General features: G+C 59.4%; 1 protein-coding gene across 3 annotated transcripts; it reads left to right on the top strand.

Moving 5' to 3' along the window:
• Positions 1 to 1,143: 1,143 nt before the first annotated feature.
• UCKL1 (uridine-cytidine kinase 1 like 1) lies at positions 1,144 to 24,698 on the top strand (the record flags this gene model as incomplete). Of its 3 annotated transcripts, none has more annotated exons than XM_082491031.1 (15): positions 1,144 to 1,193; positions 9,546 to 9,739; positions 10,365 to 10,471; positions 10,687 to 10,857; positions 11,109 to 11,180; positions 12,395 to 12,584; positions 13,819 to 13,880; positions 18,762 to 18,781; positions 21,256 to 21,354; positions 21,726 to 21,819; positions 22,146 to 22,208; positions 22,599 to 22,721; positions 23,080 to 23,187; positions 23,587 to 23,743; positions 24,330 to 24,698. In XM_082491031.1, the coding sequence occupies 15 exons, from the start codon at positions 1,144 to 1,146 to the stop codon at positions 24,404 to 24,406; spliced, it is 1,587 nt and encodes a 528-aa protein (XP_082347157.1). In that variant the 3' UTR covers positions 24,407 to 24,698. The 3 variants fall into 3 exon arrangements, with proteins under 3 accessions (XP_082347157.1, XP_082347155.1, XP_082347156.1); XM_082491029.1 differs by lacking the exon at positions 1,144 to 1,193 and adding an exon at positions 5,542 to 5,720; XM_082491030.1 differs by lacking the exons at positions 1,144 to 1,193; positions 18,762 to 18,781 and adding exons at positions 5,542 to 5,720; positions 15,240 to 15,256.
• Positions 24,699 to 25,937: the final 1,239 nt, after the last annotated feature.

The following is a 25,937-nucleotide window of genomic DNA, read 5'->3' as shown; positions in this document are numbered from 1 at the left end:
GCACCCATCTGCACCCCACAACACCCACCCGTGCTGATAGCACCCCCCCGTGCCCACAGCACCCACTCATATCCAAAGCACCCATCTTCCCCCCACAGCACCCACCGGTGCTCCACAGCACCCAACCGGGCCCACACCACCCACCTGCCCCCCATGGAACCCATCTGCATTCCCAGCACCCACCAGTGCCGACAGCACCCACCAGTGCCGACAGCACCCACCCGTGCCCAAACCACCCATCTTCACCCCATGGAACCCACCTGCACCTCCAGCACCCACCCGTGCCCACACCACCCACCTTCACCCCATGGAACCCACCTGCACCTCCAGCACCCACCCATGCCCACACCACCCATCTTCACCCCATGGAACCCACTTGCACCCCCAGCACCCACCCGTGCCCACACCACCCACCTTCACCCCATGGAACCCACCTGCACCTCCAGCACCTACCCATGCCCACACCACCCATCTTCTCCCCACAGCACCCACCCGTGCCCACACCACCCACCTTCACCCCATGGAACCCACCTGCACCTCCAGCACCCACCCGTGCCCACACCACCCACCTTCACCCCATGGAACCCACCTGCACCTCCAGCACCCACCCGTGCCCACACCACCCACCTTCACCCCATGGAACCCACCTGCACCTCCAGCACCCACCCGTGCCCACACCACCCACCTTCACCCCATGGAACCCACCTGCACCTCCAGCACCCACCCGTGCCCACAGCACCCATCTTCTCCCCACAGCACCCACCCGTGCCCACACCACCCATCTTCTCCCCACAGCACCCACCCGTGCCCACACCACCCACCTTCAACCCATGGAACCCACCTGCACCCCCAGCACCCACACCACCCATCTTCACCCCATGGAACCCACCTCCACCCCCAGCACCCACCAGTGCCGACAGCACCCACCCGTGTCCACACCACCCATCTTCACCCCATGGAACCCACCGGTGCCCACACCACCCCTTTACACCCTCACCCCCCTCACTCGTGCCCAAAACCACCCTATAGACCCTCCCCCATCTCCCGCACTACAAGTCCCGGGGAGCCCCGCGGCGGCACCGCCTCCGCCCGGGTCCCCGCCGCTTCCCCGCCCGCCCGGTCCTCCCTCTCCCCGCCCGCACCATGGCCGCGGCCCCGGTGGCCGAGGGGGCTCCGGCGGAGCCTCACGACAGGTAAGGACCCTCCATCCTACGCGGTGACAACCCCTCCGGGGACGGGACCGGGACCGCAACGCCCCGGAGCCGCCGGGAACCGGCGGCTCCGGGGCGTTGCGGTCCCGGTCCCGTCCCACGATGCCACTTCCGCGAGTGGGGCCTCCCTGATCCCATCGCTCCTTCCCCCCCCCCCCCAAAAAAAAACCCCTTTGCCCATCCCAACACGCGTCCCCACTGATGCTTCCCACCCCGCCGGGAACCATTTATCCAATATTTATTCCCCCCCCCAAAAAGTGGGTTTATTTCTTGTGTGTTTGTTTCCCCCTTCTCTCTCTCTCTTTTTCTTTTTCCTTCTGGTTTTTCTTGGTTTTAACCGTAATTCCGCAGCGCCTTTTCACCAGCGAGTTGGCACATGCGTCGGCTCCGGCCAGCACGAGGCGCCCACAGAGCGGGGAAAACTACAAATTTGCTACAAAAAAAAAAAAAAAAAAACAACAAACCCCTCCCACGCGGGATGGGGTTCTTTTCCACCCCCCACTCAGGTTTTCTCCACGTTTTGCACTCCCTTTTTCACCCCAATCCTCACTCATGGAGGAGCCTGACCGCTCCCAAACACCAAATACCCGGGAATTGACTCGGGAGCATCACCGGAGCGCTGCTAAACCTGGTTGTAGGGATGCGAGCATCACTCGTTGTTGGGTACCGGTACCCCCGGTGTCCCCACATCACCGACCGACCCCTGAGTCAGTGCCAAACCAATGGGCGCGTTTCGGCAGCTAAATACGGAGCCGGCAGCTGCCGGTGACGGCGTCGCCTTTGCCCTTCCTGTGAGTCAGCGACGGGTCGCAGGGAGGCTGAGGATGAGCTAGGGGAGGAAGGAGCGGCCCCCAGGAACGCCGGCCGGGTGGGCGATGAGTAACGGGGTTGTATAACCGAGCGCCGACCACCGCCGGTTCCGCCGACCGGCCGGTTCCCGCGGCCCTCGCTCCGTATAAATAGCAGCGAGGTAATTGGTTTTGAAGAGGGAAATGTTCGTCCTTTTGTCGTTCGGAGTCGGAGTCCTTAATAGAGCTGGAAGAGAGCGTGCGTGTGTTGAGCTGCCCGGGGATGCGCCGTTCTGCTCCGGGGTGGCTCTGGCCGGGGTGGTGGCAGAGCTGGGGAAGAGTGGGCACGATGTTCGATGGGTTTGCAGGAGGAGCACGGCACGGTGGGGCCGCCAAGCGGTGTCTTGGCAACCTTGGAGCCTCTGGCACTGAGGTGGCAGGCGCACCCCTCCATCCCTTGGATTAGTTCCTCCATGTCTTGAAGGAGTTCCTCCATCCCTTGGGTTGGTCCCTCCATCCCTTGGAACAGGTTCCTCCATCCCTGGGATGGGTTCCTCCATCCCTTGGGACAGATTCCTCCCTCCCTTGGATGGGTTCCTCCATCCCTTGAACAAGTTCCTCCGTCCCTTGGATGAGTTCCTCCCTTGGGTAGGTCCCTCCATCCCTTGGGCAAGTTCCTCCATCCCTTGAGTGGGTTTCACCATCCGTTGAACTAGTTTCTCCAGCCCCTGGATGAGTTCCTCCATCCCTTGGGCAGGTCCTTCCATCCCTTGGGCAGGTCCTTCCATCCCTTGGGTGGGTTCCTACATCCCTTGGGTGGGTTCCTACATCCCAACGCTGAGGGCTTCCCGAAGCCTTTCATTGTCCACTCCCCGCACAAAACCCGTCCTGTGGCCTGCCGTGCTCACAGGGTGGTGGGATCTGGCCCTGTCTCACCCCGGTCCCTGGACGAGGGGGTTCCTGGTGTGGGGCTGCCCCACGTGGCCCCAGGGTTTTGCAGCAGGCTGTTGCAGCGCAACCGCTTTCGGCTTAAGTTAAAGATGCCGTAGGACACGAAAGGCCCAGCTTGGGGCTGGCCTCAAAGACCACGCTCAACTATGGAGGGGAGCAGGTTTGGCCTCTGTGCACCCATGGGTGCTGCTCGCCGGGGTGGGAGCTGGGAGAGGAACCATCTCCCACCGTGGGTTTGGTGTGTCCTGAGCAGTTACATGGATCTGGTGACAATGTTCAGGTTACAGCGACCAAACCAGGAAAAACTATGTACCATTCGGCTTCCATCCTTAAATCCGAAGGAAAACCCACCGAGCAGTTTTCCATCCCTGGAAGGAAAAGGGGAGCTCGGCCTTCACCCGGTCTGCTCTTTCTCCCAATTTTAAGTCCAGCTCCTGGAGGCTGCGATTACAGAGGAGGGGTTCATACTTAAAAATCATTGAGAAGCAAAAAAGTCCAAACCCCAGGAGTTCTGGCCCGTGCAAGAGCTCAGAAACCGGGAAGGGAATTGGGAAGCGGAGGAGGTTTGCGGAGGAGCGCGTGCCGGGAGGACGGCTCGGTCGCTGCCGGGGTTCGGAGCCGGTGCGGGCGATTCCCGTCCCAGCTGGGAGCCCGGCTGGGACGTCAGGTGAGCCGCTGGGAGAGTCGCTGCCGTCGCTCGGACGTTTTAAACAAAGGCAGGAAAAAAGGCAGCGGGGAGCGTGCGATAAGGAACAATGCCGCCTTGGCGCGGGCGAGGGCTCCTCACCGCCAAGTTCCCCGGCCCTTTGCTTTTTTTTGCTTCTTTAATGAGAGAGAATAGAAATCGCTGCGGAAGAGAATTTTATTTTTAAACTTCTGAAAGAGCTTTTACCGAGAAAGGGGAGTCCGCGCTGAAATCACAGGATGGGAAAGGTCCCTTTGATCGTCGCTCACTTCGCTGGTGTCGGGGCAGCAGCCGCGGCTCCGGCTGGGGACAGGTCACCTGTGAAACCCTCCCGTCCCCGTCCCGCTCCTCCTGCAGCCCCTCTTCGGGGACCGGCCCCTCGTCCCTGGTTTCTAGCAGCGCTGTAGTCACTTGAGACGTGTTTTGGGGTGATGCTGTCCTCTGCGGGTCCCGTTGCTGGACAGGAGCAGGAGGGGGCCGGTGTGGCCGTGCCTGGTGCCCGCCGTGCTCAGCAGGGGTTTGCCGAGGACACCGGGGTGCAGCGCGTGTCCCGCTGGGACATTCCCAGTGCTTCGGGGAGGAGGAGGAAGGGGTCTTCTCCCCATCTCTGACCCCACCTCCAGACGTTCAGCCCACCTTGAAGCTGAGTGTGGGGGCAGCATCCTCCCCGTTACCCCCCTTGGAGGTGGGTGCGCTGAGGCCGTGCCGGGGTGGGCTCATTCGGTGACTGCAGCACCACGTCGTGACGAGCCGTGTCCCTGGCGCAGCCTGCCCGCCGCCGCCCGCCTGGCGTTTCGGTGTCACCTCCGCCAGCTCCTTCCCCATCTCAGCAGCCACGTGCCGGGCGGTGGGTGCTGCCTCTGCCCCAGTCCCTGTGCTCCAGGACCGGCCGGGACCGTTCCTGCCCATCTCCCACCCTTTGCTGCCCGTCCTGCCCGGTGTGCCCCGCAGTGCTGCCGGGCGCTGGGTGCCCGGGCTCCCTGCCCTCCCCGGCGAGGCTGGTGCCGGGAGAGGAGCCGAAATGGCAGCTGGCAGGGGGACGGCTGAGAGAGCAGATTGCAGTGCCCGAGCAGCCAGCGGGACGTTATTCTTAGCCGCCCGCAGCCCCGGGGTGTTGAGTTTCACCCACTTGTTTACTCCAGGACCGAGGGGACGGCGAGGGGCAGCGCGTTCCCCGGGGAGACTCGCACCCAGGGGGGCACTCGCCGCCAGACCTCCCGCCGCTGGCAGCTATGGGAGGGGGATGAATCCCGCGCCGACAGCCCCGGCACGGCCGGCAGCATCCCGGCCCCGAGCCCCAGCCGGCTCCATCGGCAGCAAGCGGGGTGCTGGCTGGGTACCCCCTCCATCCCTGCCCTCATCCCCTCCCGCCCCCCTGCAGCCCCCTCCCCACCGGTGCTCTCGACCGCGCACTTACCGGGCGGGCGGCAGAGCTGCCGTCCCCGGTGAGCCCCCGCCGGTGAGCCCCCGCCGTCCGAGGCACTGAGCGAGCCCCGGTCCCAGGGAGCAGAGGCGCGGGAGGGGACGACAGTGTTTATTGCCTGTGCAGGGGGCGGTGAGGGGAGGTGTCACTTCGCCCCCCCTAACCCCCCCGCTTTTTCTTTAATCAAGCCAGTGCTATTAATATCAGGTAATGAACGTAATCTCTAGGTTAAGCTATCCTCTTATGCGCGCTGACCGCTCCGCAGCTCCCAGCAAAAGACACTCCCCCGGCAGCGCTCTTCTCTCCTTCCTCCATCTTCCCATCCCAAGCCCCCCAGATCTGCTGGGGAGGGGGGGTCCGGATTGCCCCGACCCCTGTGGGGAGCCCGTGGTCCCCGATCCGGGGGGGGGGGGACACGCTCCCGTGCATGGCTCCTTGCCCCGGCGTTCGCCCGGGGAGCCCCGCTGGCACGGCCGCCCTCTCGCCGCGGTAGTGCCGGGAGGTTGGGGGACAGGAGCCGAAGCGCGGGCAGGGACGGGGGGTGACACCCTCTGCCCGCCATCGCCTCCCGCTCTGCGGTGGTGAGGGGGGGAGATGAGCAGCCCCCCGGCCTTCTCCAGCGTCCGCATATCGGGCTACTGGGCCCTCGGGCCGGACAGCGGGTGAGTTCCTCCATTCCTTGGGTTTTGGGTGGGTTTTTAACTTTTTTCCACCTGTTTGCGTTCTGTCCCTGCTTGCTGGAGCAAAGCCCCGGCAGCCCCGGTCCCGGTCCCCCCCCTCCCCCCCTGCTGAGGGATGGGAAAGCGCAGGCGGCAGCTGGGGGAAAGATCAGCTTCCCACGGGATGCGGGATGAAGCCAGCCCGGCACCGTAGGGCAGGCGGCGGGGGCTCGGGGGGTGGATTGGGAAGGGTGGGCGCTTGGTCGGTGCGTTGTTTACAGGGCACGGGGCTGAGGACGAGCTCTTCTGTTTGCTCGCTGGGTCAGGTTTGGGGATTTGCCAATTTTCCTCGCTGGCTGCGGGACCTGCTGCCTTTCCCCTTCCCGACCCAGCACAGATCTGGGAAGGTCGGGGATCTCGGAGGGCAACGGGATGCAGAGAGCCTGCGCATGGAGGGCACGGGGACGGGGACGGGGATGGGGACGGTGGTGGGGAAGGGAGAGGGGGACCCCTCTCTCCCCAGTAAATCCACGCTTAGGATACGCGGCAGCAAAAGGCTTCCTTCGTTTGTGCCAGCACATCTGTGGGGCTGGAGAGCGCTTTCGGGGAGCAGCCCCCACCGCCGGGCATCCCCACAGGGCGGTGGGGCTCCCTCCTGGCAGAGGGGCACAGGCAGACTCCAGCGATGCTCCACTGGCTACAGGGAAGGCAAAGCGTCCCCAACGGCCGGGGACAGCTTGCGGAGGGCTGGTGGCAGCCGACTCCTCCAGGTCGGCTTTGCAGGAGGGGGATTACCAAGCCCAGGGTGACGTTTCCCTTCATATTTGCCCTGTTGTGGCATCGAGTCACTGAAAGCCCAGGGGTACGCTCTGCGCGGGAGGGCTGGGGAGGGTCTGCGTGGGACAAGGACCATCCTTTGGTTAGAGCAATGGCATTAACTTCAGCTATAAATAGTCCCCTTCCTCCGGCCGCTTTACCTTGCGGGTCGGGACATGGCACGGGCTTTGTCGCTGCTGCCGGGAGGTTTTAAAAAGTGAGAGGAAGAAACGGCAAAAGGAGATAGCTGTGAGATGGGTGAGATGGCCGTTCCTTCGGAGGGGAGGAGAGTCCCTTCCTGGCAGAGGCAGCCGCGGAAAACTTCTCCGAAACTTCAAGTGTAACATTAGGAGGAAACACATGACCTTTGCAGAACTCCTGGACGGTCTCAGAGCCCTCCCCACGGCAGTGCCTATCTGAGATAAATCATGGGAAACGTTGACTTAAGAGGTGTAGCATATCGATCTCTTGTATAGATACAGACAGTATAGACAGGTATCTATAGGAACGGAATTTAGGTGAAAGTCCAGCAGTACTCGGGTGAGAAGAGGCAAAGCAGGCCAACTTTTGGAATGGGATTAAAATGCGGCATCCAAGAGTGGCCCTGGGAGGGAGGACGGCTCCGCTTCTCACCGAGGGCCGTCCCTGCGCCGTCCCGTCCCTGCGCGTGTCCCTGTGTCCCACAGCGATGCCCTGGCACGGAGCCGCTGGGTGAGTGCCCTGTGCGGTGCGCTGCGGGAGCGGCGGGCTGGGAAAGCGGGATGTCGGCTGCGGCCACAGCCTGTAATTCTGGGCACAGCCGGAACCGACGGGGTCCGAACCTCTTCATCCCCGCCAGGAGCTGGGTTATGGTGGTACTAATCAAAGATGCTGGCAGCAGACCTTGCAGAGGTTGGCATCTCGCTCGGGCTCTGCTCCAGCTTGGAAAAAAACAGAGTTTTGCCCAACTTTGGGAGTCGCTTTGGGAACCGTGGCCTCGGTGAGCATCGCAGCGTGCGGATCTGCGGGCTGAGGCTGGCGCAGGAGAGCTCGGTGCTGTGGTGCACCAAAGAGCAGAGCATCTCGAAACGCTCGCCTTGTCGCCTGGAGACCGGCGTGCATCCCGGGAGGAAAACGGGCTGAGCAGCCCTCGGCGGCAGCGCCGGCAGCGCGGCTCGCGAGTAACCGCAGTCCCGGGAGAGGGGCTGGGACGCAGATGAAAGGAACCGTTTTATTTTCTGGTAAACAACTGGGTTTTTGTCATCTCTGCTTTTATCGAGCCAAAATGACTTTGTTTATGCACCGGCATCGCCGGCTGATGTCAGCCCCGCTCTGGGAATAGTGTGCGGTGCCTAATTGCTGCTGCGGCGTCACTGGCGGGAGAGGAGACCGAAATACCCCGTCTGGGTTTGCTTCTCCTGCCTCTGCGGTGGAAAGAGCCGTCTTTGCACAGAGAGGACCCCCAGAAGGCTTTCCCGGCGGGTCTCGCCTCCTGACATTGCTTTTTAAAAGCGATAGTTGGGGTCTTTACGGCTCCTGGGCGAGCCGGAGGCCGGCGGTGCTCGATGCTGGCCGTGCGCGCCGACGGGCTCGTACAAGGGACGGGGCGCTGGTGGCTTGAGGCTCTCGCGGGGGGACTCTGGAGGTGCACACCGGTAGGGTCGGGGTCGGTGTGAGGTGTCCTGGCGCAGGGGACAGGAGCTGCAGGCTGCCTTTTGCTAGCGGGGGTTCAGCAAATCGCTGTCTCCTCGCCCGCTCCGCAGGGATGTGCCGGTGCGGGAGGCAGGGATGGAGTGCCGGGAGGATCCCGCCGCACTCAAGGGGGGGCTCCAGGTCACTTTACGTGCAGATGGCCGGTCTCAAATTTTGATCTTTATCTAAAATTGTTCTAAAAAGGGCTGGGGGAGGGAAGGGAATTAATCATCATACCAAAACAGCTTAAAATCAACCCAAAATCTGTAAAGCCCTGCAGTTTAAGCCCTATCAAGAGCAAAAAAAAATAACAGAGAGGCAGCAAAGCCCCACCGGCTGGGCTGGGCTGTACCAAACGGTGCCGGGCTTGGAGCGGTCGGTGCCCCAGGGCTCTCTGACCTTGCGGAGGTTTCGTTTCCAGCCTGGTGACGGCCGGGGAGAGGAGCGAGCGTGAGCAGGGAGAGCCCTTTGCACCTTCTGACGGGGAGGAGACATCTCTTGCGAGGCGGCAGAACAGCCAGCGGGGAGGAGCGGGAGCTGGTATAAATAATCCTCCCCATCCCCGGGCTGGCCGGGCAGCGCGGCTGCGGCTTATCTCCTGGCCAGAGGCCACTTATCACCTCCCAGCCGCTGCTCTCCCGCTGCCAAGCTCCAAAGGGCTCCGGAGGGTGGTTTGTTCCTCTCCCTCGCCGGGACTGCGGCAGGAGGGGAGATAAGAGAGAGGCATTTAGCAGCTCCAGGGCTCCGACGGTGCTCGGTGCACGCTCAGCCCGCGCGGCAGAGCAGATGAGAACGGCTTGGCAGCCCCACTGCCCGGTTCTGGCCAGCTTGCAGGCTTGTCCCCTAAACTAGAGGTTTGGGTGGGAGGGGAGCGCTCAACGCGGGGAGAGGAAAGGGATTATGCATGGGGGGGACAGGGACAGTTGAACTATAGCCCGTGCGTTTGGCTTCCACCCCCCAGAAAGGTCCCTCGGCATGTCAGGTCAGGTTGTTGCCCTTTGTAATAACACCCCTCGGTGCTTTTGAGGGCTCACCGGAGTGTTTATTTAAGGGCGACATTCCCCGAGCCCTGAGGCTGTAGGCAGCGATGCTTGTGTCGCACCTTTCCCCGGTTAAAGCGTGGTCCTGCGTGAGAATTTCTTGCTGTTGGCCACGGCCGGGGGTTGCAGAGCTGTGGGTGCTGGTAGTGCCGCGGCAGGGCTGTGGTTGCCTCTCCCCCTCTTCCATTACATCCCTCACCCACACAGCGTGGGATGCCCCCGAGACCCCGCTCCCACACACCAGGAACGGGGGTCCTTCCCCACCACCGGTAACCGAGCTCCTTCCTCTCCCCATCCCCAGCAACAGCAGCGCCGAATCCTTAGACCGGCTGTACCCTGCGGTGGGCTCCACCAAGCCACCCCGAAAGCGGACCACTAGCCAGTGCAAGTCTGAGCCACCCCTGCTGCGGACCAGCAAGAGGACCATCTACACAGCTGGCCGGCCACCGTGGTACAATGAGCATGGGACACAGTCCAAAGAGGCCTTCGTGATAGGTAGGCAGAGGCAGTGCATGGTCGGTCTCTGTCCCATTTCACAGCCGGTGAAGACCAGCACGGGCAGCGTCCATGCTGCCTGCCCGGTGGCTCTCCAGCAGATCTTGGGGGGCTTCCTGCCCCACAGCCTCCTTGGAAACTTGAGGTTGGCTCCAGTCTCCAGGTTGTGAGCTGCTCAGCCCGGACAGGAGCAGGGGGAGTCCCCATGGTTAGTCCAGCGTTGACTGGGTGAGCCGTAGGATTGGGCAGAAGCTGGGAGCTTGCGGCTGGGGGTGATGGATTATAGCAGATCCAAAGATCACAGTCTTTGCCGGTTGTTCCCTCAACTCTTGTTGCCTGGGTTGTCACGAGTTCCCAGGGATTTAGTCTAGGCTGGTTCTCATGCCAGCTCTCCCCTTGTTACACAACCATCTAATGAAGGGGTTCCCAGCTTTCGCCGTGCACGTTGCTGGCAGTTACGGTACGTGCCATTTGACATTTTCAAGGACAATCTCTCTCTTGTAGTGCCTATCGATCCCCCTCTTTGGAGGTTCCTCCAACTTAGTGCAACAGAGCAGGACCTGGGGCTTGTGCTTGGAAAGGCAGAGTGTGGGGTTGGTGGCTTCATCCCCTTTTTCCCTGACAGGCCTGGGAGGAGGCAGTGCCTCTGGGAAGACCACGGTGGCCACCATGATCATTGAGGCTCTTGATGTCCCTTGGGTGGTTCTGCTGTCCATGGACTCCTTCTACAAGGTGAGGCTGCGCGTTGTCCTGGCCAGGCTCCTTGGGCTGCCGTGGCCCTTGGCATAACCCCCTGATGGGGAAACGTAATGTGGATTTAGCCACAGCCTCGTGGTTTCCCCTTCAGGTGGTTCTTGGGGCAGGGGGAGAGGTTGCTGGGCACGGCAGTGGGGAGGGAGGGCTGCCGGTGGGACGGCCACGTGGACCAACCCCTTCTCTGTGGGCAGGTGTTGACCAAGCAGCAGCAGGAGCAGGCAGCCAGCAATGACTTCAACTTTGACCACCCCGATGCCTTTGACTTTGACCTCATCATCGCCACCCTGAAGAAGCTGAAGCAAGGCAAGAGCGTGAAGATCCCCATCTACGACTTCACCACCCACAGCCGGAAGAAGGAATGGGTATGGGACACTGTGGGGGGTGGGACAAAGTGGGGGGACTGCCAAGATATGAGAGGGAGATGCTGTTTGGACCCCTCCAGCCCCTGCCTTTTGCAGTCAGAGTCCTACAGTCACCTTCTGCTCTGTGGCTGGCTCAGGGCACGTTTTTCAGGTGAGCTGTCGCAGTCACTAACAACCCAGAGAGACTCCTCGGGATGGGGCATCTCTGAGCACATGTTCTGTGTCTAACCACAGCCGGTTTGACTCCACAGAAAACCCTATATGGCGCCAATGTGATTATCTTTGAAGGCATCATGGCATTCGCGGACAAGGAGCTCCTGAAGGTGAGGAAGGGGTTTAAATTCTGTTCTGGGGAAGCTTGACGGGCACAAGTGCTGCAGCCCCCTCTTCTGCAGCCTTGTATCACCAGCACAAAGAGTCCCAGGTGCCCTGTGCACCACTGGGTGGGACCCTGTCCCCTCACAGTGCTTCAGCATCACCCCTACAAACCAGCCCTCCACCCCGTCGCCAGCTGCGGGGAGATAGTGGGAGCATGCCTTCTCCCAAGGTTCAGCAGCAGGGAGATGACCTTCTCTTCCAGATTACACCGGCTGCTGCAGAACTTCGTTGTGCAGGAGAAATAGGTCTCCACTCTCGCAGGGAAAGAGCTCCCAGCAGAGGTGAAGCGTTTCAGCAGAGACCTTGATCTCAGCCATTCGTTCCCAGGAACTAGGAGCCAAGTGGTGACCTGGTTCCTGGCAGCAGTGGTGCATAAATATAACTACAAATAGCCCACCTCGGTGCTGCATGCCACAGCTGGCACAGCCAGAAGCAGAATCTGCAGTACTTCTACTGCGCAAAGCCTGAGGTATCTAGGGTGGCCTCATCCAGCGCTTCAGGCTTCGCTGGGAATTTTTTGGATCTGTGAAAAATGCTGTAGGAGGGAGCGAGCCATGCAGAAACTTAGCCAAACTCAGTCTAGAAAGTTTTCTTCCCTGCCAAGCGAGCGTTCGGGTTGCACTTTCCTGAAGCAACGATGACCTCCAGTGGACAGCTGGGTAAATCCCCCAGGAGTTTCCTCCGAGCGTCCCCGCTCTTGTCTCTCACATCTGAGGGCTGTGTCATGAGCTGACCTGCCGCGCTTGGCTCCCCTCCAGCATTAACGAGCCAGCGCTCCTGGGCTAAGCCTGTTGGTCTGTGTCGTGGGCATTAACTTCTCTTGTCTCCTCCTCCCTCTTAAATAACATCCAGGCAAAGTGCTGGGGCTGCTTAGAAGTGGAGACAGTGTTTGGAGCTGGGCAAGTCTCTGGGGGCATGAGAGCAAGGGGCAGGTGGCAGCAAGGGACTCCCTGCGGCATCTGCGCTGCCAGCCAGGTTCAAGTTCAAGGGCTGCAGAGGCAAAAGCTCCCTCCAGGCCAGAGCAGAGCTGAGCCGAGCTCTGTTAAACCAGTGTTGTGCTGTGTGCAGGGCTCAGCCTTCTGGTTGTGGCTGGTGGAGAAGGTCAGCTCAAGGTACACACCTAACCTGGTGGGGTTTGTTCCCTCCCCTCTCCTTCCAGCTCCTTGATCTGAAGATATTCGTGGACACGGACTCGGACATCCGCTTGGTGCGTCGCTTGCGCCGGGACATCAGCGAGCGTGGCCGTGACATCGAGGGTGTCATCAAGCAGTACAATAAGTTTGTCAAGCCCGCCTTCGACCAGTACATCCAGCCCACCATGCGGCTGGCTGACATCGTCGTGCCCCGAGGTACCTGCCCAGGGCTGCCCCAAGCCGGCCCAAGGCTCAGTCCTGAGCAGGACATGAGAGATGTTGTCCCTCTGCCCGCAGCTCTGCTGGCCAGTCCCACCGCCCTCTGGCTGATGAGGACAGAAGAGTGGCTGTCCCATGCCAAAACAAAGGTCCCTCCAGCCGAGCGTCTCCAAACACTGGGCGAAAGCAGATTCCTAGGGGAATGTCTGCACTTTTCCCTCAACCAGTCTCCTGCCCTACCAGCTCCTGCTGCTTAGTGATTTAAAAGCTAGAGGTGACTTCTAGATCATAGAATTGTAGAATGGTTTAGGGACCTTAAAGATCATCCAGTTCCACCCCCCCTGCCCTGGGCAGGGACACCTCCCCCCAGCCCAGGTTGCTCCCAGCCCCGTCCAACCTGGCCTTGAACACCTCCAGGGATGGGGCAGCCACAGCTCCTTTGGGCAACCTGCGCCAGGGGCTCACCGCCCTCACAGGAAAGAATTCCCTCCTAAGATCTAATCTAAATCTACCTTCCTCCAGTTTGAAGCCATTCCCCCTCGTCCTATCACTCCATGCCCTTGTAAAAAGTCCCTCCCCAGCTCTGCTGGAGCCCCTTTAGGGACTGGAAGCGGCTCTAAGGTCTCCCCGGAGCCTTCTCTTCTCCAGCCTGAACACCCCCAACTCTCTCAGCCTGTCCTCACAGCAGAGGGGCTCCAGCCCTCGGAGCATCTTTGTGGCCTCTTCTGGACTCGCTCCAACAAGTCCATGTTTTTCCTATGTTGGGGGCTCCAGAGATGGATGCAGTAATCCAGGTGGGGTCTTATGAGAGTGGAGCAGAGGGGCAGAATCCCCCCCCTCGCCCTGCTGGCTACACTTCTGATGCAGCCCAGGGTACAGTTGGCCTTCTGGGCTGCGAGTGCACATTGTCGGCTCATGTTGAGCTTCTCATCAATCAGCACCCCCAGGTCCTTCTCAGGGCTCCTCTCCAGCCATTCCCTGTCGAGCCTGTATTTGTGCTTGGGATTGCCCCGACCCAGATGTAGGACCTTGCGTTTCGCCTTGATATTCAATAACAGATTATTAAATAAGAATTTAATAATAGCGAGAGCATCTGCTGGTGGAGAATGCTTTGCTAGGGAAGGGGAGGCAGGGGCATGGTGTGGTTTTGACCATCACTGAGGGCTTGGGGAAGGAGCGGGCACTGTGGTTCTGACCAGACTGTCTCACTTTTGCTTCTGGTTCACTCCAGGGAGCGGAAATACAGTGGCCATTGACCTGATCGTTCAGCATGTCCACAGCCAGCTGGAAGAGGTAAGAGCTGCCTGGTCCCCCGGGTGTTAATGGTGGGGTCAACCTTGACGGTGCAGCGGTGGCATTGGAGGAAGCAGGGCTGTGAGTGCCAGGGTGGGAAAGGCCCGGCTTCCCTCGGTGCTCCGGGCTTGTGAGCCACGGGGCTGTCCCCATGAGCTCCTCCCAGCCCCGCTCCCTCCGTTTCAGCGAAGGAGACTGCCTTGTCCCTCTGCTCTGGTTAGCGCAAGGCTCCTCAGCAAGCTGTGGTCCAGCAGCAGCTTCTATCCCTCCCTGGGAGACCAAGTCATCTGGGGACAAACCAACCGTCCTCCAGCCATCTGAGTGATGCGCCCTCCCTGCCCACAGCCCTCCCGGGGCCGGCATCACCCCAAACACTGCGATCCTTCAGCTCTCTGGCTCTGGCTTCTCCTCTTCACCCCCCTGCAGACACTGCCGCACAGTCTTTCCAGTCAAGAGCCCACTTTTCCAATTCAAAACTCAAAGTCTTGTCATGTTTGAGGCTCAGCCTGAGCCCCGATCCAGGCACGTGCTCCATCGCTTCCCCATCGCTGAGTTTAACAAGTCTTCTTCTGTGTGTCCTGGGCCAGTCCTGACCAGCGGTTTGAGCCTGGGACCCCTGGATCGCATGCCCCCGTTGTGTGTTGCCATTCCCTGAGCAGCACGGCCCTCTCCCGCCCCACGTTTGTAGCTGTGATGTTTTAAGTTGTGGCGATGCTCAGAGCGATGTCCTGGGAGGTGGAAGGAGCGTGATCCGGAGATGGATGCACTTGAAAGTAAAGGGCTCGATTCCTGCAGGCCTTTCTGAGCTCCCAGACGGCAGGAGCCGCTCGGCCCCTGGGCGTGAGCTGGCCCGCGACAGCATCGTGCCTCCCGCGCCCGCTCAGGAGCGACCGCTCCGATGCAAAGGCGCGTTGGCAGGTTCCCCTTTCCCGGATCACCCCGCTGTCGGGGCTTTCTGACTGCCGGCATTTACAGCGCTAAGCTCTGGCAGGGCGGGAAGTTGGTTCCCTGCTCACGGGAGCGAGGATCGGAGCCCCAGCATCGGCAGCGCCGGGCTGAGGAGGGCAGGCGGCTGTGGGCGCAGGCCAGGAGGGGGGAAATGGCCGTTTCTCCCAACCCCTGGCATCGGGCAGCCAGCAAACACGGCCGCTGAGCCCCGGAGCGCTGCCGTGAGCTAGAGGCGAGGGGTTGGCTCGGGGCGGGGGGGCTTTCATTTACCTGGGGAGGGGAAGAAGGGGAAAAGGCTACATGGGAATGCAGGAAAATATTCCTATTTTTCCTTTTCTTTTATCTTGAAACGACCCTGGTGTTGACAATGCTTAATACCGGTTGCATTGTGTCTTTGTGTTGCTGCCGCAGCGTGAACTCAGTGTCAGGTAAGAGCCCCTCACTCTGTCCTGTCTGTGCAGCCCGAGGCATTTCCAATGCCAGGCGCCGCTTGGCCTAACCCTGCCCTGCCATCGAGACCAACACCTCGCGTAACGGACGGCCTCGTCACGCTCGAAGCTGACGAACGGCCGCCTTGTCCTCGGCTTTGGCACCAGCCGGGACGGGGCTGTTCCCCAGGGATGGATCCGTCCAGCTCTGAGCGCAGCTGGGGCAGGGCCGGGTTTGTTAGCCGGAGACCCCCCCCCCCATCTCTGCAAGAAGTGGGGGGGCTTTGCATCCCGGGATTCTCTTTTATTTCCCTTCATCCTCTAAGGCGAACGGTTGTTCAGAGCCACTCTCCATCCCTGATGATTAAACATCATTAAACATCAGTTATTAAATTAAACGAAGCGGCTGAAGGGTGGCGGGCGCCCCGGGGCCCTCGTCGCCGCGGAGGCTCTCAGCCGTGAGCCTGATGGCACCCGGGAGGAGCGTAGCAGCTTCGGCGTGGCGAGAGGTACCCGCTTCCCTGCAGTACCTAAAGATTATACACCAACTACCTGGGGACTGAGAAAATACTCATGCCCTAATCCAGCAGGATTTCTAATTTCTCAGTGTCTGCAGGTGGATGCTATAAAGTATACATTGACTTACTTAACCTCTTCAGCGTGTGGATCCAGATGGGACTTTTTAGCTCTCTTGCTTCCATTAAGCAGCCAGCTACGTTTCCAGGTATTTTTGTAGGAAGCAGAGGGGATGCATTACTATAAATAAGTTTCCATTTAGATCTCCATCATTGCACGGAGACACTTAACTCAAGTAACCCTAAAATTTACATTTGGCATAAAACAAGCTTTTAAAATACCCGAGATGAGCAGGAAAAAGGTTCTGCTTTACTTATTTCTGCTTAAGCCATTCATTTCCTAGACACGGTAACTGGATGTTTTATTTTATTTCTGTTTGCTTGTTTAACACCATGGGGCCTGACATTTCCGTACAGACAGTGTAAGCTTCCCTGGGTGTCTGGAGGTCCGGGTGGGAAGGTGCTCTTTAGCACGGAGAGAAGTCTGTTGCTTTAAAAAATTGCAGGAATAACATCAGAGAGTAGACTAATGTGTGTGTATGTATATATGTATATATGCCCCTGTATGTGTGTGTATATATGTACATACACACAGATATAAAACTTCCTTTGCCCCCGGTCTCCTCTTTAATCAAAGTGGCACTCAGCACAGGTGATCTTTTTGTGCACCTTAAAAATCAGGTATTTACTAATATGTCAAGAAAGCATTAGTAGTTTTATGATAGCAAGTTTGGAAAGGTAACTCTGACCCCCAGAAATAACTCTGTGATAACCGCAGCCACAGACATTTATATGTTCTGTTTAAGGCTCGTGGTTTCCATTTATGCCTTTGCCAGAATGTCTGGAAAAAATTTCCTGCAAAAAAAAATCGGTTTACACTCCCGGAGTCCCAGTGCTTTTACTGCTGCTGCGGTTTCCCGTCAGCTCCTCTGCAGGTCTGCGCTCACAAGAGGAGCGAGGTGGATGGAGGGACGCGTGTCGAGCGAGATGTGCTCGGCAAATATGGGGCTTTTCATCTAAAACAATTCCCTATCCTCCTCTCTTGAATGGCTTCATCTAAATGTCACGGTTGTTGTTCTGATGTCACTGCCTTTTGGCGGCCGTGGGGACGCAGCGAGGCCTTTGTAGCTGCTAGAATAAAACCTGGATGCTCAGATCTGGCCCCAGTCCGAGGTACTTCTGTGGTCCTTGTGCTCCAGGCTGGCCCTGGGCTGCCTCTCCTGACCCAGAGGGTGGCTGGGACGGGCAGGGAGTGCCTCTCCCCCACTCTCAGCTGATCAGATGGGTGAATTCTCAGGAGTTTGAAGAAAGCGGTGCTGTTCCCTGGACCTGCAAAGGTTTTGGGTTTTTTTCCTCCTGTAACTGCTGGCTGCTGAGGAGCATCGTTGCCTTCCTCTGTATTCCCTCAGAGCGCAGGTCAGATCGCAGGGTCCTTGTAGTTGGGGTATTTCTTGTCCAGCTTCCCACATGTTTAACTGGGCATGTGCTGGAGATGTGATTATGTTCAGGCGCTCCCCTTCCATCCGTGCTCAGGAGAGTATTCCTCCTCGAGCCCGGCAGCAGGAGCCGGCCCGGTGAGCCCGTGCCCGCCGCGGCGCAGTGCTCTCAGCCCAGCCCGGTTCCCGTCCCTTCTGCCCCGCTATTCCAGCACTCAGCCCCCGCTCTCGGCGAGCCGGTGCTCTTTCCAGCCCGATTCCCCTCGCCAATCAATATTCCCCACCCCCAAGGCCTCGATCAGCTTGGCGTGCCCTTTGCCAATTGTGTCTTTAAATATCAACCCGTAGCGCAGTTTAATAGCCCTTGTTTGAAATGTCAGCCGTGAAAGCCAGCCGCTGTACGTGTTTGAAATGCCTTGACTGCATTAGCTTCTTTGTAGCTGGATGTCTCTTGTCTGCTTCCTGCTTGATAGCATGCTCAACAAAGAGCTGAGGATGTTCCCTGAAGCCTTCCTGAGAGATGGTCACCTCTTTCTCTCTCTTTTTCTTTCTTTTTCTTCTTTCTTTCTTTCTTTTTTTTTTTTTTTTTCTCTCCCCCTTTAAAGCTTTTGTTCTGGGGGGGAAAAAATAAGTTAATAAGTTTCCAAAGTGAGACGTTTTCTCGACGTGCTGCCCGTCTGAATTTTCCATCGTGGTCCTGCCTGGCAGGGGGAGGGACAGGAAGCACTGCTCTCGCAGGCACAGACCCGCTCGCTCCCTCCGTGTCCCTCCCGGCAGGGCTGGCCGAGGGGTTTCACCGCAGGCGACACGGCTCTAGCGGAGCGGCTGCCGGAGAGGCTGAGCTCTTCCCTCTGCCGCAACCTGCAGCCCCTCTCCGAGGGATGGCGATCCCAGGGCAGGGCCAGGTCAGCTCGGGGGAAGGAAGGTCTTCCTTGCCGGCAGTGATGTTCAGTTCGGAGCCGAGTTTCTGCCCGTGTTCCCAGTGCTCTCGGCTTTCCAGGGTCTCCAAGGCTTGAGCAGATCCTCTCTCCGGTGTGCCAGGAGATGGGAACGCCTGTGAGCCCACGAGCAGGTTGCGTGGGTGTGGTGTAGGTTGGATGGAGGTTTCGCACGCTTGGCCTTGAGCATCTGCGCTTGCTGCTGGTGTTGCAGTGCGGTACCCCTCGGGACAGAGATGTGACGGTGTCCCTGCTGTGACTCTGAGGCGGTGAGAGCAGACGGAGCTTTCCCCCCATGGAGCCAGGCATGGAGCCGATGCCGTGAAGAGCAGCTGTGACATGACTTGGTCACCAAGGGAGGACCACTGGCATCCTCACGGCGATGGCCCGAGCACCGGGCAGGTCCAAGAGCCATAGATCAATTAGGGCTTTTTTCCCCCCTTTGACTAATGACAGTGCTTTTTCCTTTGTTTCATGTCGTGTTTGTCCCTCTTCCCTTAAACTCTGGTGTCTCCTGTCTTGTCTCCCCTGAACATCCCTCCCACCTGGTGACCAGAGGAAGCTGCGCTGGGATATGTGAGGAGACAAACGCTAACGGCAGTGTTTTGGTTGTGACACTAACGCCGGGGAATGGGGGCGAGGGCTGTGCAGAGTGAGCCGCGTTACTAACCCGGGCAGACAGCTCACGGGGTCCTGCTTTGCTGGGGCTGTGCAGGGCACAAACCCGGGGGGGGGGGGGGTGGGAGGGGCGGGCAGGACACAGAAGAGACCATCTTTATCCCAATCCCCAAAATTGGACCTGCCACTGTCCCCTCAGAAGGCACCATGGGGACCCCCCCAGCGCTGAGCAGCTTCCCTGGGCTGTCAGGGACAGGGGCTCCAGTGGGGTTGCATCCAGACCTCCCTGTCCCCACACCAGCCCCTGCGCGGGTGTCGCGGGAAGGTGCAGAAAGCTCAGTGACAAAATGCCAACAGCATTTCCCCGGGGGCTGTTGACAGCGCGGGGTGCAGGGGAGGTGTTCCCAGGCGCGCGGGGCTGCTCTCGGGGGTAGGAGAGCTCTCGGGGGTAGGAGCTCGCTGGCGTCTGCGGCAGGGAGCGGGAGCTGGGTCGCACCACATCTCACCTGCAGCACCGCAGAGAGCGGGGCGGGAGAGGGGCTGCCCGACCCGTTGGCATGGTGGGATGCTGTGACGTGGACCTGGCAGTGATGGAGGAGAGAGGTGCCCACGGCGAGCTCAGACCTGTGCCCCTGGGTGGGCCGAGGTGGGTGGGAGACAGCCCCGTGGGCTACGACCCCGACGGCTCCTCTGCTTTGGGGGGCAGCAGTTTGCCACCTTAGTGAACCCATCTGGGGCCATGAGCTGGTGTGTGGTCTGGGTTGGGGGGCTGATCTCTGCCCCCCCTAGAAGCAGGCAGGCAGGCAGCCCCTGCGCAGGCACCGGCGACCGCCAAAGGCAGGGCTCAGGTCCTCACCTGCCGTGTGGGTCTGCATCCCTGGGGCCAGGAGGGCTTTAGGCAGGGCTGGATGGTAGCTGTGCCCCAAAATCTGTCCCCAGGCCTGGTTTGGCAGGAGGAAGGAGGAGGGGGGGCTGTGGGGGCAGAGCTGCTGGGTGCTGCCAGCAGCACAGCCCTGGCGTGGGAGCATCTCCCAAGGCAGCTAACCCGAGTTGCGGTGACTAACAAGAGCGAGCTCGCTTCACTGACGGCAGGTCCGGGACCTTGAGGGCTGCTTGTCCCAAACTGGCGGTGGGATCTGCAGGCAGCGGCAGCGCGCTGGGCTTGGCCCCAACCCAGCCGGGCTCTGCCGGCAGCGGGCAAGCCTGCCATGGGAGCACGACCCGTCCCACGCGCTCGGCACAGCCACGAGCTGTCGCGGCTCTCAGGAGCATTCCCTGCCTAGGGCGTCTTTGCTGCTACGCAGGACCGGAGCTGGTAAAAGCAAGAAGGAGCCCTTAAGTACCCACAGGCCTTGGGAATGTCTCGTTTGGTGTTGGTCGGCCAAGACCAGGAGATGGCTATGTGGATGGAGGCTTCAAGTCACCTAGCTCTGCCCTCCTCCATTCCTACCCAGTCATCTTCTCTGTCTTCTTCTCCGCTTGTGTGCCTCTGTGTGTGTGTGCATTTAATCCAGGTTTCCGCTTGATTTGAAATCTTAATCACCTGGTGCTTTCGTTTGTTTGCTCTCTTCTCCTCTTCCCCAACATCTCTCTGACCGGGATGCAGCTGCTGGCACGTGTGTGATCTGACGTGTGGCTTTCGGACCCCAGCCCTCCTCCCAGACAAAGTCTCTTGTCCATCCTGCCCAGCTTTGTGGAAGCCAAATAGATGTGACCCTCATCTCATTACTGCCGCTCTCAAAGAGAGAGGTGACTAATGGGGCTCCATTGTGCGCTTCCCCATGAATGGTGTTCCCTTGATCCAAGAATAGCTCCCAACCCTATTAGTTATGTGGAGATGAGTCACACAAAGCCAGCCCTGTCCAGCCATAAAGTCTTGAAGCTGTTCTCAATATGGTGTCGATCTGACTATCCTTGAATGGGGCAGGCACTCTCTGAAATGGTCTCGTTGCAGCCTGGCTCCGTATTGAACCACGTGCCAGTGCCGCAGGCCTGGTTACTTGTCCCTGTACCCGGTGACATCTGGCACTTGTAGGACAGAGACAACCACACCAGCTCCTCCTAACCTCATGAGTTCAGGATCCACCACCAGATAACACTTCCGAGCAGGAGAAGGGTTTGATTTTGTTTTCCACTTTCTTCCCAACGGGGGGAAACCAAGATGGGCCAACCACAGGTCGGCTGCCCAGCAGGAAGGGCAGGTCCTTGGACTGAGCGGTCCCCCTGGCTCCACCGACCACCCACTGCCTGCCCCGTTTGTGGGAGCAGGTCCCTTTGCCATCACAGGGGCCCGGGCAGGGCTCAGCTGGATGGCCTTGCTGTGCATTTGCAGTGTGAGATGACATCTGGGAGGATGGCTCTGGCCGTGTGCTCTGCACCAGCCCTCGGGCAGCCTTGCCTGGAGACCTTCTGACCCTGTGTTTGGTTTTCAGGGCCGCCCTGGCCTCTGCCCACCAGTGCCACCCCCTTCCTCAGACCCTCAGTGTGCTGAAGAGCACCCCTCAGGTGAGGGGCATGCACACCATCATCAGGTAAAGCCCCCGCCACCGCGGCCTCCTGGGGCGGGATGGGGCTTGGCTGCCGGCTGGGGCGGGCTCGGCTTGCTTTGGACTCCCGAATCCCACTTTTTGCCCTGTCCTCACGACTTGGGGACATGGGACAGGATAGACGGTGGTGGGCCCTGGGTACAGGACTGTGCTGTGGGTGCTCCGTGGTCTTGCCAACAGTTTTTCTGCCTTTTACCTTAAAACTGCCACTGCGATTCCAGGCTCAGCCGGTGGACCCCATGCAACCAAAACGCGGACAGCCAGACAGGGGCAGGGGCTGCCCTCCTCCACGCAGCCTCTGACCTCTCTCAGCACATTTTGGTCCACAACTTAGGCTACCTTTCCCTCCCCTCTAGAAACAAGGAGACGAGCAGAGATGAGTTCATTTTCTACTCCAAGAGGCTGATGCGGTTGCTGATTGAGCACGCGCTCTCCTTGCTCCCGTTCCAGGTGGGTTCGGGGGTGTAGCTGGGGGGGTGGGCAGCAGGCGCTGTGTTTCCTCTCCGATTCCCAAGCCGTACCTGCCAGGGAGCCGGGACAGTCCTGGTGCTGCTTCTCCCGCCTTCCCCATGTATCAGCCCCTTCCTTCTAGGTTAAAAAGGGGCAGGAGTCCCCTAGGCTGTGGAGCAATGGCATGGCCCTGGGTGACAACTCTTTGTCCAGCCCTGGTTTCCAAGGGACCAGACCAGCCCGCAGCTGGCTGGCTCCCCGGTACCGGGGCTCCTCTGAGAGCCACGTCACAGCCCCTGGTAATGCTTCTCACCCGGTTTTTGTAGAGTTGCACAGTCCAGACCCCTCAGGGACAGGACTACGAAGGGAGGACGTACAGCGGAAAGCAAGTAAGTGGAAGCAAAAGGTACTTTTCAACCCTGGCCCGTGGGGTGCTACTGAAAGCCCTCTGGATGCAGGGGAAGGACACCCCTGGCTTCTCAGGGCTTCCATCAGGCCCAGGTTTGGTGCCTGCTGTCATGAGTACCATACCCTGTATCATCGGGACAGGCAGCAGGTCGGTGGGTGGCCAGAGGTGCCATCAGCAACGTCACTGTGCCACTGTTGCCCTCTCATTGAGGGTGGCAGCCTGAACTGGGAGCAGCACAACCCTCACCTGGAAGGGATGTGCTTTTGGGGTTGCCCGTTGGAGTCCCCAGTGGTTGAGGCCCAACACCATACTGGGGTGGCGTGCACCTCCTGCACCGTGCCTTCCCATTCACCCTGGCTCTGTGCTGCAGATCACCGGGGTGTCTATCCTGCGGGCGGGCGAGACCATGGAGCCGGCGCTGCGAGCGGTATGCAAGGACGTCCGCATCGGGACCATCCTCATCCAGACCAACTGCAACACGGGCGAACCGGAGGTAAAACGCGGGGCCCGGAGCTGCCGAGGGCACCTCCTGGCATTAGCCCGCACGCAGGGGGTGACTCGGGCATTGCCTGAGAGCTCTTCAGCCATCCGAGAGTTGATCTTGGCGGGGGGCGAGCGCGCAGAAAGCGAGAGCTTTGAAAGCTTCTGAAGTGGGCTTTGCCAGTGTGTTTGTGCACGCAGGGGCTGGTTTGCTGTCCAAGGGTTTGCAGCAGCGCCCGGCTCCAAGCTGGGGCGCCAGACATAGAGATGCCTGAAAGAGCCTTCACCCCTCTAAGAGAAGGGCTCGCGTTGCTCCATTCGCCTTGAACCTGCAGCCTCTAAGCTGACCTCTCTTCCTTCCCCCTGCCCAGCTCCACTACCTGCGGCTGCCGAAGGACATCAGCGAAGACCACGTCATCCTGATGGACTGCACGGTCTCCACGGGCGCAGCAGCCATGATGGCAGTGCGGGTGCTGCTGGTACGGAGGATGTCGGGCATGCTGCAGAGGGCGGGTGGTTCACCCCCAAAAACTATGCAGAGCAGCAGCCGCAGCCATGCGGAGGGGCTTTGCGCTGAACCTGTCTCCCCCTTGTGAAGGAGGGTGTCGTGGGAGCCAGCACAAAGTGGGGTGACTCTGTAACCAAGCGTTGACCCGTTGACTCGGGTAGTAGCAGCCTGGATTTAGTTGGTTTCTTGGTGCTGTGCCCAGTAACCCCAGCTGGTCGCAAAGAGGGGAGGAGAGACAGTGGCTCCAGGAAGGCCCTTGCATGCTTAGAGTGCTGCTCCCTGGAGGCATGGGCCGTAACATGCCTTAGATACCCGTACGCCTGCTCCTCGGCCCATGCATCTCCGAGCCGTCTCTGTGCCTTTCCTGTAGGATCATGATGTCCCAGAAGACAAGATCTTCCTCCTCTCCCTGCTTATGGCGGAGATGGGTGTCCACTCAGTCGCCTATGCGTTCCCCCGGGTGAAGATCATCACCACAGCTGTGGACAAGAAGGTGAATGACCTTTTCCGGATAATCCCCGGCATTGGTGAGTATCTGGGTTGGAATAAGTTGTTGCAGGGGAATTTTCGGTGCTTCTGGCCCACTCATCAGAGGAGGTGAAGCCCTGGTTGTCAGCAGCAGCTTAGGTCTGGCCTTATTTTACCCGGGGACCCACTGCCTCTCCTGGGTCCTGCTGCCACGTGGGTGTTGGGATCAACGTGCACGCTCTGGGAGCTGTCAGGCAGCCACAACCTTGTTGGCAGAAGGAGCCATTCCACGTGCCGTGAGCCTCCTCCGGCCCCAGGTGGAGAAGCTGGGCTGGGACAGCTGGAGCAGACCTGTGCCCACCTCATTCCTGAAGCTGTCACCTTAAACAAGCTCATCCAAAACAAGCTCACTCTGTTCTCCCGTCCTCACCTCTGCTGTGCCAGGAAACACCCCTGCCGCCGGGTGCTAAAACAGCCTCCAGGCTGCTCCAGTTTTGCTGCTACGTGAATTTTAGAGCTGTTCAGGCTGTTGGATAAACCTGCTTTTCTTTCCTTGCGGGCTGGGATGAGGGCAGGCCGGAGGACGGGTCCCAGGGCTCCCTGCAGAGCTGCACCGCCACCGCGTCTCTCTCTTTCTCCCCACAGGGAACTTTGGTGATCGGTACTTTGGGACGGACGCTCCTCCCGACTGGAGCGATGATGAAGATGCTCTTAGCACTTAGCTGGATGTGGAGGTGCCACTGGCGCCAGGCAGCTTCAGCACCGCACCTTAACCCCTTCTGTCCATTGCAGAGATTTCTCCTTCCTCCTCACCAAGCATAGATATTTTTTTCAAATCTTACATTGGAGATCTAGGGCATATTTTTTCAAAGAAACATAAATCCTATGTTGACTTTGTGGACAGTCGCGTGTCCCGGCATAGAGCGGAGTTAATTTATTTTAATTTAAATATTTGCCTATATAACTTATTGGAGATATTTTATAAAGGAAAATAATAAATTTTTTTCTCTGGTTTTCTTGAATGGAGCCATTCTTTGTTACACCCCAGCAGTGCCCAGAAGGATTTGCAACCCTTCGGGATTGCTGCCCTGGGGGGGGAGATGCCACGAGTGGCAGCGGGAGGTCGAGAGCCTGCTGTGGAGGAGCAGGCTGACCCTGCGGCCGCGGAGCAGTTCTTACGGCGCGCTCTGTGTGCTGGTTGTTGTTTCTCTTTGGTGAACACTGAAGCTCTTACACCCCCGGGAGAGCCTGCCCTACGGGACGCGTTCGCTCTAGTGCTACTGGGAACTGGTGGGGACAGAGAACACCCTGTGGCCTCTCTGCAAGGATAGGGCAACCCCCCTCAGCCCAAGGTCTCCTGCCTGCAGCAGAGCTGTGAGCAGGAGAACCCCCCCCGCCCCAATTCCCCAGCTCCCTCCTCTTGCTGCCTTGCACCTGGGAGGAACTACCATCCTCTAGCGCCAAGTGGAGGGTTGGTACCAGAGGAGATGCGGTTCTTCATGTCTGCACGGAAGCTGAAGTTCAGCTGAGATCACATCGCGCTTTAGCTTAAGAAGCACCAAGCCCCTGTTTCAGTTCAGCAGCCGAAGCGAAACACAGCTCGCCCGAACGCCGGCTTGCTCTTGCTGAATCAGAGCCGCTCAAGACGTGGTAAGGAGCAGGTCTCGTAACGGTCTCCAGGAAGCTGTTAGCAGGCCAGAGTAACCTCAGCGGAAGGGGGAGCCGGCCAGCCCCACGAGGTGGATTTAGTCAGAGGAGGTTGTGACCCCTGTGGCTGAACACAGAGTATTTTCCTTTCCTGCGTGATTCGAAGTACCAATGCAACATCCTACTGCTGGAGCTAAATGGGCCAAGAGGAGCAAACCTACCCCTTGGCTGGGCGTCCCTGGCTCGGAGCCGGCTCCTGAGGGGTCAGGCAAGGCAGGCAGGCGCTGCCGGCTGCGAGGAGAGCGGGGCCGGGAGGGGGACGTTCTGCCAGGCCCCTTGCCGAAATGGAGACTTGCCTGGTGATAACTCAGTGTGGGCTCAGGTGCGATGAGCCCAAAATAACTGCCACCGCTCTGCGGCACGTTGTATAAATTCTCAACTAAATTTAAAAGAAAACACACGCCCAAGTTCCTGCAAGTGCTCGGCGAAAGCATGAGCCCTCGGCTTGAAAGCCACGCTCAGAGCCAGCACTGACACTTGATTAGTGTCTGCTAAAAATAGCTCCTTGCGTAGGTGGAAGGAGAACTCATAAGCACAAACACAGGA

Source organism: Vanellus vanellus, assembly GCF_965231255.1.
Source record: "Vanellus vanellus genome assembly, chromosome: 15".
NCBI classification, from domain to species: domain Eukaryota; kingdom Metazoa; phylum Chordata; class Aves; order Charadriiformes; family Charadriidae; genus Vanellus; species Vanellus vanellus.
This window is presented reverse-complemented; position numbering and strand designations above follow the sequence as displayed.